The 14,245-nt window shown below is 35.9% G+C and overlaps 1 protein-coding gene across 1 annotated transcript in view; it reads right to left on the minus strand.

The window, feature by feature from the left end:
* The window catches only part of Nup50 (nuclear pore complex protein Nup50), a 69,902-nt gene that overhangs the window by 26,779 nt on the left and 28,878 nt on the right, over positions 1-14,245 (minus strand). Inside the window, exon 4 of the mRNA XM_067136791.2 lies at positions 8,683-8,799. Within this exon, the coding sequence (XP_066992892.2) occupies positions 8,683-8,799 (117 nt within the window). The remainder of the gene's footprint in view (positions 1-8,682; positions 8,800-14,245) is intronic.

Raw genomic sequence — 14,245 nt, forward strand, 5'->3', positions numbered from 1 at the left:
TGGGAGTGGGGTTGGAGGGGAGGAAGTCTTGGGGCGGTTGATTTGAACGTGTAGATTTTTGTTTACTTATTCTTTTGATGTAGAAATCTTTTAATAAGGGAATTACTGCATGAAAAAGAATATTGTTTCTGTCTATACTTTCATTTAAGTTGGAGTTCGGATTGACGTATTTGTCTAAATTTATGTAAAATTCTTCTATTATGCTGAGCAAGGGACTTTTTGGATTCATATTGAGGATTTGCATGTCGTTCTTAATGTCCGTAAAATTATGTTTTTGATCGTCAATGTGCTGACCCATAGCTGAGAAATGTCTGTGTTTGACGGCGTTGACATGTTCATTATATCGTATTAAAAAACTTCTACCAGTGAGCCCTACATAGCTGGCTCGGCAGTCGTTGCATATGAGGCGATAGACTCCTGAGTGATTGTATTTATTTATGTTATTAACTGATTTGGAATTGTATAGTATGTTGGTGTTATTGCGTGCAGTTTTGTATGCTATTTTTAGGCCTTGTTTTTTGAAGATATTTGTTATGGGATGTATATGGTTATTGTTGTAAGTAAACAGTGCATATTCTTTTTTATTTTTGGTGATTCTGGTTAGCTTGGTTTTAGGTTGGTTTTTGACTTTGTTGATGATCCGGTTTATCATTTCTCTTTTATATCCGTTTTGTTTTGCTATTTCGTGGATTGTGTTTAGTTCTTTATTTAGATTTTCCTTTGAAAGTGGAATGTTGTATGCTCTGTGAATCATACTATAGTATGCAGCTCTCTTATGAGCATGTGGGTGGGTGGAGTCTATCTTTATTGTATTTGATGTATGGGTAGGTTTTCTATATATGTTGTATGTTAGGTGGTTGTTATGTCTAGTTATGGATATATCTAAATAGTTTATGGTGTTGTTATATTCAGTGTCCATGGTAAATTTAATATGGGGATCTATTCTATTTAGTTGTTCTAAAAACATAACTGGAAAAACAATTCAGTTTTTGAAAATATTGCCACTATTATTACTGAAACAGAAGATGCTCTAAACAAAATACCCCAAGAAAAACAAAATGAAATTAGATATGAAATTAAAAGAACACTACCACAATATATTGATAAGATCACTCAAAAACCTCAGAATCAAGATATTACAAACCAAACACAAATTAAGGTACTCAAAAATAAAATCCAGCAAAATAACCTAATAGTAACAAAGGCAGATAAAGGAAACACTACAGTCATTATGGATAAAGAGGAATATATAACAAAAACAAAAACCTGCTTTCAAGATGAAACTTTTCAAATTAAGACTAAAGATCCTACTAACAGTATCCAAAAAAACTTAAAAACTCTCCTAAAAAACATCAATTTTCTCTTGAACGAACAGGAAACTACAAAATTAATCACCATGAATCCAGGGATACCTACAGCTAAAGCTTACCCTAAAATCCATAAAGACAACATTCCTATGAGACCCATAATAAACTATAGACCAAGCCCTATTTATAAATTATCCAAATACATACAAAAATTCCTCAAAAAACATTATGTCTTTCAAGCAAATAAAACCATAAAATACTCAATAGATTTTTGCAATATTACTAAGAATATAAGAATAGAACACTTCTACAAGCTAGCAACATATGATATAACAAACATGTATCCTAATATATCCACACAAAAACTATCACTATCATAGAATCCAATCTTTATAACCACAGTAAGCTAAGCAAATTGGAAATAGATGAATTTATAAAACTTTTACAATTCGCTATCAATAACAATTATTTCAAGTTCCATGACACTATCTATCAACAGAAAGGATTACCCATGGGATCACCAATATCAGGCATAATAGCTGATATATATATGGATTACTTAGAACACCAAGAAATTAAAAAAATAGAAAATATCATCTATTGGTGCAGGTTTGTCGATGATGCATTTATAATCATGGACAATAGACATACTAATGAAAACATAATCTTAGAACAACTAAATAGAATAGATCCCCATATTAAATTTACCATGGACACTGAATATAACAACACCATAAACTATTTAGATATATCCATAACTAGACTTAACAACCACCTAACATACAACATATATAGAAAACCTACCCATACATCAAATACAATAAAGATAGACTCCACCCACCCACATGCTCATAAGAGAGCTGCATACTATAGTATGATTCATAGAGCATACAACATTCCACTTTCAAAGGAAAATCTAAATAAAGAACTAAACACAATCCACGAAATAGCAAAACAAAACGGATATAAAAGAGAAATGATAAACCGGATCATCAACAAAGTCAAAAACCAACCTAAAACCAAGCTAACCAGAATCACCAAAAATAAAAAAGAATATGCACTGTTTACTTACAACAATAACCATATACATCCCATAACAAATATCTTCAAAAAACAAGGCCTAAAAATAGCATACAAAACTGCACGCAATAACACCAACATACTATACAATTCCAAATCAGTTAATAACATAAATAAATACAATCACTCAGGAGTCTATCGCCTCATATGCAACGACTGCCGAGCCAGCTATGTAGGGCTCACTGGTAGAAGTTTTTTAATACGATATAATGAACATGTCAACGCCGTCAAACACAGACATTTCTCAGCTATGGGTCAGCACACTGACGATCAAAAACATAATTTTACGGACATTAAGAACGACATGCAAATCCTCAATATGAATCCAAAAAGTCCCTTGCTCAGCATAATAGAAGAATTTTACATAAATTTAGACAAATACGTCAATCCGAACTCCAACTTAATGAAAGTATAGACAGAAACAATATTCTTTTTCATGCAGTAATTCCCTTATTAAAAGATTTCTACATCAAAAGAATAAGTAAACAAAAATCTACACGTTCAAATCAACCGCCCCAAGACTTCCTCCCCTCCAACCCCACTCCCATTACTAACACTCCACCCATCCCCCCAAACCTCCCCTCTACCGCCGCTAACTACAATCTCAGAGCAACACGTATCAGATCTCAACAGGCAGCTACAAAGAATGCACGGTTCCAACACCTTACGTAAGTAAAACGACATACGATTTACTATTACACTTTCATACCACACCATTATCACACTTATTATTTCTATTTCCAGATACTGTACCTTGTTTTTACAACATATACGCTTCCATGATAAAATCAACGTGCATCAAGACGCATAATTTCAACACGTTCTGACAAATGTCACCAACTTAAAACATCACGATATACGGATGGAAAAACATGCTCCATTGATATATTCAAGATTTCTAATAACTCCAACATTAGTAGCTGCCTAAAATATCTCCAGATATATAACTAAGTAACCGTTTTTTACATATAAATATTTTTACGGACCCATTTTATCGGAACACTATATCTAAGACTGTCGTGAAAAATTCGTCAACCCCATTTATTCCAAAACAATGTACATGTAGCACCACATATCAATAACATTAATGTAATGTGTTTTTAACCAGGCATATATGGCATACATATACCACTGTTTTAGTTATATGTCCATTTTAACAGCATTATTTAATGCCTATACTAAGCAAATGGTTTTTATTTAAAAAATAAATTTTTTAACCCTATTCCAAGACTCAATCAAGAATAACAGGCTTTATAAACTGATTTTAGCATCTAAGATATATGCCAGTAAGGTGTTACATTGATATTTCAGTCAAAAGTGTTCAAACCAATGTCCTACATTTTCATATGACTAATCAATAGCCAATTTGTGTAATTTATGAACCAACTTTAAATGTATATTGTTAAACTTGCTACTGTTGATTTGCACAAATGTATGTATATCCCACATTGTATAACCCAAAAAAATTGGATGGTAGTAGCATAAAAAATAACATGTGACTTCATGGATGATGCACACTAGTTAATCAACTACCTTCACACTGTGTGCTAAAAACTCAAAATTGACACATACAATAGCCCAAATGTACCAGACATACCAACATTTATGATCGGTTCAAATTAATTTAAGCTTTTACCACTACATGTGATGTTTTTGTAAAAAATACATTTTTAATGCATGTCAACTGAAGATGACCCCCTAGGGGTCGAAACTAGTCTTGACTATATTTACCAGATTAATGTAAATTAATTTTGTATTGATAAGGTGGAGACTCATATTTATATTGTTTTTTGTAAAATGTTATGGAGTAGATCGGCGAGTGGTATTGCCTTCTCTACAGAGTGCAACACGAAGATGCTACACCATCCACAAAAGCCAAGGAACTGACATACTTGTCGCTTGGTCCGTAGGTGTTCAGCTTCCTTGATAGGTCGATTCTTTTCCGGTTGCCTTTTTAAGCCTTCAGATGTTAGGACATGGCCAAGATATTCTATGCAGGACTGAGCGAAGTGGCACTTCTCTAGTTGGCAGGTCAGTACATGAATTTTCAGTTGTTCCAGCATTTTCTTTAGGTGTACAAGGTGTTCTTGAAAATTCTTGCTGTGGATCAAGATGATGTCGAGATGCACTTGGCAGAAATCTCCAACATATCCTGACAATACCTTATTCATCAGTCGCATGAAGGTTGCAGGAGCATTCTGCAGTCCAAAAGACATTACTGTAAACTGATACAATCTTCTCTGTGTCACGGAGGCGGTCAGTTGGCAAGAAATTTCCTCGACCTCCACGTGCTAGTATCCATAGTTGAGATCCAGTGTGCTGAAAATCCTAGACCAACTTACTTGTTTCAGCAAGTCTTTCAGGTCAGGCATGGGGAAGGCGTCACTAATGGTCATCTCGTTCAACTTGCTGACGTCCACACACAGTCCACAGTTAATTATTGAAGGTAGCCATGATCTACTCAGTATATAGCCGTCACATTTGTTAAAATTATTCGGGCGTTTAGAAATTTCAATCGCCTCACGAATTAGGCTGATTAGGGTGTTAAGCACAGCACGCTTTTGGCAAGGATGGTGATGAGAGGACCTATGAAGATATCTATTTGTATGGGTGGGTTTATGGTAAACCGAATGAATTTGGTGGTGTTGAAGACTGATAAGGGCAATACTACTGTGGTTATGAACACCGTCGACTACAATAACAAGAGGAACTTCTCAGCGATCCCACCTACAAGGTGCTAAAAAATGATACTACCAGCACCACTGATAGGAAAATAGCGTCTGTGCGCTCTATATGGTTTAATTAAGTGTTCTGGTGCAACAGCCTGATTTTTTTTTTTATTGGAAGGGGAGTTGGTTCAGTTCTGATCTTCAAAGAAATCATAAGTATTATGTTATATTATAATGTAGTTATAATATTATTGTAATCAGAAGTTGCATCAATATTGCGACATTATCGGTATCAAATATAGCATGACTTTTTTATTTTCTTTGTAGATAATGGGCCATGGAAAGACACTCAGCACAGAGTTGTGCTCAGCGATCCTCTTCGAGGAGAAAAGTATACGATATGGGAAATCGCCAAAAAGTTCAAAAACCCCTGTTCAACAGTTAGCGATACCATTTCACTTATGGATAACACAGGGCCTAACAAAGACAGACATCGATCTGGAAGGCCTCCAATGACTTCAAAAGCCGATGACAAGTACAGTAAAATCTCGTTACTTCGAATTAACCGCCAATTAGCAATTCAGAAGTACCAACCCTTGCCACATTACAAAATATTCTAAGGCCCGTTACTGCATGCAGTTAACCTTGATTCACAGTTTGTACCTTTCAAATGCCATGAAAAGAGAACTATTTCCAAAATTTCCAGGATTACCAATAAATTTAAACGCGTAGACAGAAGATTATTATTCGTACTACTTTATCCTACTATGTTCTATTAGAAATGAAACCTTGCGTTTGGTTAAATGCTAAAATATCGAAAGGGTTACCGTACACAAAGAAAAACACGAATATAACAAATATACCGTATATTCACTACAATTCTCAACTAAAATGTGGTTATGTAATTATTACAGCTGGTGCATTACTATTATTTTCCCTACTCCACGGGACAGAGAATAAAAGTGACCTTAATTAATGAAAAATACGAGGTTGTCTACAATAATTTCTCAACAATATTTCTGTCAAAACTACTTACTCCTACTACTCCAGGGACTTGAATTGCAATTATTGGGATGTAAAAACTTTATTATTATTAGCTAATCGCTGATAAATACTGAAAGATCGATGGGGCGAAATGTAAATCACGGATACTTTAACTACCGTACCTACTCAGAAATACAAATGATCGGAATACACGATCAGCTGATTTTTATTTATATTCACTTGACTACAGTACACCCTTTGTTCACAATCGTAGCCAACAATGCAGTATTTGAATATGAAGAGCGACAATCAATAACAATACAACGAGTCTTACCTATTTTGCCAGTGAAATACTGTATATTCTGTTGAAATCCTTTTTTTAAACAAAGTTTAAAACAGTATCATGTTATTTAAAGAAGTTAGTACCTTCGTGATAAGTGGGAGAGTTGAACTGCTATTTGAAATACCCTGTCAGTTACCTGCATTAATATAACCACTCCCGAAGTTACGACTATTTTTACTATCCCATCTTTGTAAGTATTTTATCAACAAACCTACTGATATTTTAATAATTTTTTTTTTTTTAATTTCTTCTTTCACGCAGTCCTAAATTACAGCTTGTAATCTAGCGAATGTCTACGGAACTACCCAGTGTAAAAATTGTGAATAAATCTCAATTACTACAAACAAACACTAAACACCAATATTTGTGGAACTAAATGTATCACAAACACACAAAATTTGCTAAATTTCTACAACTATTAACTACTTTATCACTTAGATAATACAGAGCTCTTGTGACAGCCAACCACTCGCTAGCGCATCCAAACAGTGTTTAATTTTGGATTTCAGGGCCGCCATTCTATTGTTTCGTTGCTGTCTACAACAATATACAGTATAACCTTGATAATTCGAAACCGGTTAATTCAAAATCCTGCCTAGTTCGAAGAAGTTCTCGTTCCCGGAAACATGAGATACAGTTTTGCACGTTATTTAAATTGTTTAACTCGAAATACGGATAATTCGTAGTTCGAAGTACATCGGTTCCATTACCGAAATTCAGACTTTTAATTCAAAACTGCCTTTACATTTTAAAAAATAGTATGTTACAGAGTAATTTCAACTCGAAATTTATCCGCGTCATAATAGAACGTGGAGGAGTAGCTTACCATACTTACACTCACTTCGGTGGGTCTACAGTGCACTTCACGATTGCTAAGTTGAATGAAATCTGAATTGTTTCGTATTCAACCTTTTAAGGAACGCCATAATATCACGCCACAGGCAGTGTGTGGAAAAACAGAATCCGCAAACACTGGCAATGCCAACAGTTGACGAAAAAGCGTGGCTCGTATAATAAATTTGTAGGCACCGAACAATGTTGTCATTGCCGATGAAACTGCATTGCTTTATGTTAATGCGAGCCCAAACGGTCTTACGGTTTTAAAGGAGAAAATGCCAGCCGGGGAATCGTACACGGGTGGGGAATGAGGGTCAGTGTAGTGCGTTGCAATGCACATGGAAGCGAGAAACTTTATCCCCTCATCATAGGAAAGGTCGACAAGCCACAATGTTTTAAGGGCGTCTACCACTTTTCGTGCAAGTATAAGGCATCTAAAAATAATGCAAACTGTATAGTAATCCAAAAATAATGCATTTGCATAGGGGAGCCAGCATATTTTGTCCTCATCTTTGAATCATTTCTTTCCTTCGTTGCGTGAGGTTATGTTTGCCAATGATTTATCAAAGTGCATTATTTGAATAATGTAAATGCACCTTGTTGGATTAATTTCGGAAATAGTAGTTCCCAGAATACATTGTGACGTGGCAAAGTTTGGCTTTTATGAATTACAAGAGAAGTACCATGGCTGGAACTCATACAAGAATAGAGATTCACTGTACTGGTACTGCAGACGAAAACGAGAGACTTTCTCCCATCGTCATAGGAAAGTTCGATGCCATGATGTTTTAAGGGCATTGGGTACTTTCCATGTAAGTACAGGACACCTAGAATGCACACAGTACAGTAATCTATTGAATAAAAGACTTGCACAGGGAAGCCAGCATAGATTTCTCCTTGTCTTTGAATCATGTTTTTTCTTTCGTTGCGTGAGGTTATGTTTGTCAGGGAGTTATCCAAGTGAATACTATATTGTGAATTTGAATACTGTAAATGCACCTTGTTGGATACATTTTGGAAATAGTCTTTTTCCATGGCATTTGAAAGATTTAAACTGTGAAACAAGGTTTATTGCATGCAGTAATGGATCTTAGAATATTTTGTGATGCAGCAAGGGTTGGCTGGCGGTTAATTCAAAGTCCGATTTTTGCGTTCCAAAGACTTCAAAATGAGGTTTTATTATAACACATCAATCTAGAAAAGACAGAATTACAGAGGAAGATGATTACAATTTTTACAAGACAAAAGGTGCTAAAATACCATGATACACAATCCTATGGAAAAAAAGGATGACTAGATATACAGGAATACTGCCAAATTCAGCTCAGCATCCTAACAAAATGCTTCAGATTTATAAAAGTGATAACCTGACCCTTATTTTCAGTTTCATAGTTCTTGAACGTTTCTTGCTACCTTTTTTTTTAAGGAATACAGTATTGTACTAGTCTTGATAATTAATTACCTTTTAGAATAGGCAGCACCTTCTTCTTGAACAGGAGTGAATACAGGCTTTGGTGGTTGATAATCCTCTTCATTTGCTTTGCTGGCGTTACTAGTATTGGCAGTAGTTGTACTTCCACTGCAAACAATATGTAACAATACGAATTATGCATCCGACTTAAAAAACAAACGATCATTTTCAACCTTAAATTACAAAACTAGTTTCTCAGAACCAAGTATCCAAAGGACACAACCTTTGAGGATGTTTGGACCTTACTCTACAGTACCAACATTTCATATGTGCAACTTTGGCTAGAAAACAGTTTTTCTGACTATCCGATTCATGTGGATAACATTGCAAAGCAGCAGTTTATTGTGGCTGGAGGTTGAAACTTCAGCCAATAACATCAATTCAAAAGTTAATTCGAATTGCTCTTCTTGTTTCTTTAGGTAAGAAAATCTGTAACAACTATACTTAAGCCTCATTCACAATGCAAACATAACCGTAAACTTAACGACGTAACGTAACCGTAAAATGAACGAAAAATTTGTGGTATTCACAATGGAGAAACGTAACATTAACGTAAAGAGTACACAGCAGCCAGTCACTGCCATGTTATTTAGCATGGAAGTCGGGTTTTGGGCTATCTCACAGTTTTATATTTCAATACCTCGATGGAATCAAACAACGTGGTAGTGGAATTCATATTACTTCAAACATCTATTGCTTTGCTCCTGGGAGCTGTGTAGGCCTACGGTACCTAAAAAGGCGATCTGAACAATGGTGCAGAAAATGGGTTCATCCCTTGAATCAAAGAAGGTTATCTCAGGGCAATTTCAGTAATCTACTGTAAGAAATGACCCTCATCAGTTCGTTTTGGACATGCGGATGAAACCTGAACTGTTCGCCTCTCTTACGATTCGCCTCCCCTTTTCTAATAAAAAGAAATGTAAGGTCTCCTTTACCAACATCTATGACCCTATCTATCACACCCCGATGAGATGTTTGGATCTATTTGTTTGGATGATATCGTTTTCGTAAACTAGCAGTCCGTCATTACGTTAAGAAATATACAGGGACACTGTTTTATTTATGACAGGGATTGTCTTGTCCGTTCGCCAGCGCTGCGAGCTTGTCTCCCCCCATTTACCGTCAGATTTCATTGCTACAAGATATTTATTTCCACCTATTATTTTTTCGGTACAGCGTATTTGTAATTCTTTTTCCTTCTATCATACATACACACAAAGATTATTTTGAAAGAGAAGTACAAGCGCTTCGTCGAAAGAAGTCATTATATCGTGCACAACACACAATGTTTACCTCTGCTCTGATTGGCTGGTTCTTAAAGTTAACATAAAATTAACCGCAAGAGCTTGGAGTTTGCAATCCCTAATTTTACGGACTCGCAGTTAAGTTTACGTCGGCGCATTGTGAATGGTTCCATTAGATAAGATGGCCGCTAACTTCTAAGTTAACGTTAATTTTAAGTTTACGTTACGTTTGCATTGTGAATGGAGCTTTATGGATCAATTTGGAAACAATTATAACAGTCATTTTAATCAAAAGCAAACAAGCTTGTATTTTATGAGAATGCTAATTTGAAGCTTTTGAACTGAGCCATATCACCTCCTGTTTGACATAGAATAGCACACGTGCATGACTTTCGATTTCAAATATTGCAGGGCACTTAACTGTAGGGCTACCATACGTCCTCATTTATCCCGCACTGTGACACAATTTTGTCTTTTGTTCAGGGGTCTAAGTGAAATGTTTGGATGTGGTTCTACAGTACCAGTATTTCATATATGCAACTTTGGTTAGGAAAAGGTTCTGTCCAATTCATACTGTTAACATTGCAAAACAGCAGTTTACAAAGCAAGTGGCTGCGCGGTTTGGATCGCGTAGCTATCAGCTTGCATTCAGGAGATAGTGGATTCAAATACAGGAATAATGCCAAATTTTCTGTGGTTTCTCATTTTCACACCAGGCAAATGCTGGGACGGTCACTTCCAACTCGTAGCCGATTCCTATACCATCGTCACCATAAGACCTATCTGTGTCAGCGTGACGTAAAGCAAACTGAAGTGTTGTGCCAAATAGGGATTCTACAACCAAAAAATATATTACGAGTTAATTGAGAAAAACGTGGTTTAACTAAATTTAAGTATAATTTGTGCCATTATGTGCAGATTGATAACTAGTACGATGATTGAGACAATTTGACAGTCCACGAACTACGTACAAAAGAAATTATTTGTAAAAAAAGACAAAAATATGGAAGAGGGATCTAAGCAGCTCACTTCTATGTACATGAACAACTACCAATTCTTGGATTGTTGTTCATATGAATATGGTTTAGAAGTCATAGCAGATAGTTACTGCCTTGTAGGCTATTTTATATCCAAAAAATGTTTTATTTTTCCTCCTTTCATAAGCAATGAGTAAAAATATATAAAAAATATTGATCATGTTCAAGGTGGCCACATTTCTTTAGATCTAAAAATCTAACACACACTCTCTCTCTCTCTCTTTTTAAAAAATAAAACACCCAGTATAATGCCAAAAAGAGGGGATAACATTAAGCAATTAGTATATCATTAGATCTTGCTTGAAATATAGCGGTAGCTTAGTTGTCAGGTTGCAAGATGGTTTTAAGTTTCTAAATCTCAGAAGTAAAAAGAACATGTGAGTGGCGTGAGTGGCTGAGGCCGTAGTTTGACGAGTATGAGTTCACAAGACACTATGTCATCAGGTGGTCAAATGCAATTCTAGAGGGATCTTGATTCAAGGCTCTTAGCCTTCTGCTGGTTATGTGGTGCATGAGGTCCGTTTTGAATCAAGATCCCTCTAGAATTGCATTTGACCACCTGATGACATAGTGTCTTGTGAACTCATACTCGTCAAACTACGGCCTCAGCCACTCACATGTTCTTTTTACTTCTGAGATTTAGAAACTTAAAACCATCTTGCAACCTGACAACTAAGCTACCGCTATATTTCAAGCAAGATTTATTTGATTCTTAAAGCCGACCAATTTAACTTGGCTTACCGCCTGTATTCCAATGAGGAACTATTTTTAACAAACATTAAATAACGAATAGCTGTTCTCTTTTATAATATAACAATATTGGACACTGTTACTAATTTTATTTACATGAGTATTCTCACATGATAGAACGTCTAAAAATTTGAATACTATAGGAATGTCAATACCCCAAATTTTATTAGGTGTATAAGCTGTTCAGACAGAAGTATTTTAAAGGACGTCTTTTGTTATTTTACACACAACTGTAACAGAAAACATTACTAGGTAATAGATATCACAGAACTGTAAATAGATCAATTTTACCTTTATCGTAAATTTTATAAGAGGTATATATGAGAGTTTTTATACATTCCAAAAATTTTGTACATATCAACGCTATTATGAATTGCCAATATGGTAGAAAGTTTATTTGTGTATTGACATGTATATAATTTACTTGTGTCCTTGTTTATCTAACTTTAGGCTGATGATAGCATAAATATGCCAAAACCGGTCCCTAATATTTATGAATAAAATGTGACATTTCAATGTATATCACATTTGAATTTGTACTGAACAGGTGGAAAATCATATACTTTCATCTCTTAATTGTACATCATTGTCACTTCAGAGGGATATGACGGTCTCACAGTGGCAAATATTTCCAATATTTTACTTTGAATTTGCACTGAATTCTGGAAGTTTCCGTTCCAAGAGGGCAAAGTCCCTGTCGCACGGTAGAAATGAATGTCCTGATACAAGGAATTTTTGTTCAGCTGTAATGAAATAGCCCAATTGATTCAAATAGAGCAGTACAGACACAACCTGCCAGTTGTTGTTCTGTCCAACACATCTGATGGACTGCCAGAAGGATGAATGTGTGCGACAATCGATGAATCATACCTCAAGTGTCCTTAATCTCGGCAAAAAGACATACCCCTGCTACCCTTTTTCATAGCACATGCAACGTCTTCACTACTTCATGAGGCGCTATGAAAATCAGTTAGCCGTGACGAACGACATTTTGTACGTATTTCCGCTAATAATTAAAGAAAATAAACTAAAGAGCTAGCTGATAAGATAACGGGGTTCGTACAACTTTTTAAAATAATTCCAGTAAGTCCTAGTTTCAGCCAGCTAAAATGGAATAAAAATGTAACGTTTTCTCCATAAAATGGAGGGGCAACTGCCCCCCCCCCCCCCTTAGTCGCCGCTACTGCAAAAATATAACCTGTTGCAGATCAATATACAGTACATGTACAATGACATTCAATTTTTCTTAACACATATTGTGTCATTTGGTAATGCAGTATAGCCTGTATAGCCTTTCTTAGCCTTGCTGTGATGGAATTCACTCAGTCTATCTATTCTGCCTCCTTGGGTGTCTAAGCGGCAAGCTGTTTCACGCATAGCGTACCACAGAACTTGCATGGGCCTAATCTCGGTTGACCAAACTTTAACTGGATATTATTGTGGAATACATTTCGGTACAGCCAAAATTTTACTTTAGAATAAATATGTTTTTCTGAAAATAATCAGTCATTGCTTTCAATGAAAGGTTTGGACTGAGAGATTCAGAGTTCCCAATATTCTTCCTGCAGGAAGAATTGTTCCTGTTGGAAATGAGGTGATATGCTTATCGTCATCTAGTATCCGGTGTGGCCAATTTCTATATAATCCCTATCCATCTTTTGGGAGGCATATTCTACTCTTCTTTTTCTTCTTTAAGTTTTGTACACATTTATGACTAATGTTACACATTTTTGGCACACGCAACTATGATACCAGTAGCCCTTTCAGGGCTTCATAAACAAAGCAGTCGTTGGAAACTATTAAGTATGGTACATCACCACATCCTAGGCAATTGGCAGTTAAGACAAAAAAATTACTAGCGTAGAATTCGAACCTCCGTACCCCCGAGCCCTGGCCATTATCTGACCCAATCCTTGCCGAGCTATTGCGAGGCTTGGCATGCAGTGGGCAGTTCCGAGCCTACACAATAGCTGTTTATGGTGTGTGTGTGTGTGTGTGTGTGTGTGCACCTTCTTTTGAAAAGTACATGTTCTTCACATCTGCGCTTGTTTTACGGGTTCATCCAGGGTACCCGTAATGAATTAATAGTGGCGACCATGATTCCTGCTGTCTTCTAGCTTGTGACCATGCTTCTTGTCATATTACCTCGGATTAGGGAGAGGGACCAATGGTTTTCAGAACTGTAGTAAGTGCGGCAGGTTGCATTAAAAATCACAAGGGGCAGGCACACAACCTGGTATAGTTAAGTTTTGCATTACTGCACGTTTAGTTAGCTTCAGGGAATGATTATTTATTAACCAAAACAATATGTAGATTAAAACAGGTTTGAGTTGTGAACCAACACATGAAAGCAATAGCTATCAAAACACCCAATTCGATTTGACAATGTAGCTTTGCAATTTTACTCAAGTGTCATATCTACAATGTTCTTTCTGAGGAATATTGCACTATAATGTCAACAAGAATCTGTTGTTGTTGAGAGGATAATTAAAATGCAAGCAGAAAATCTGTTTGATGACAGTA

This window comes from Anabrus simplex, chromosome 1 (assembly GCF_040414725.1).
Source record: "Anabrus simplex isolate iqAnaSimp1 chromosome 1, ASM4041472v1, whole genome shotgun sequence".
Lineage (NCBI taxonomy): Eukaryota > Metazoa > Arthropoda > Insecta > Orthoptera > Tettigoniidae > Anabrus > Anabrus simplex.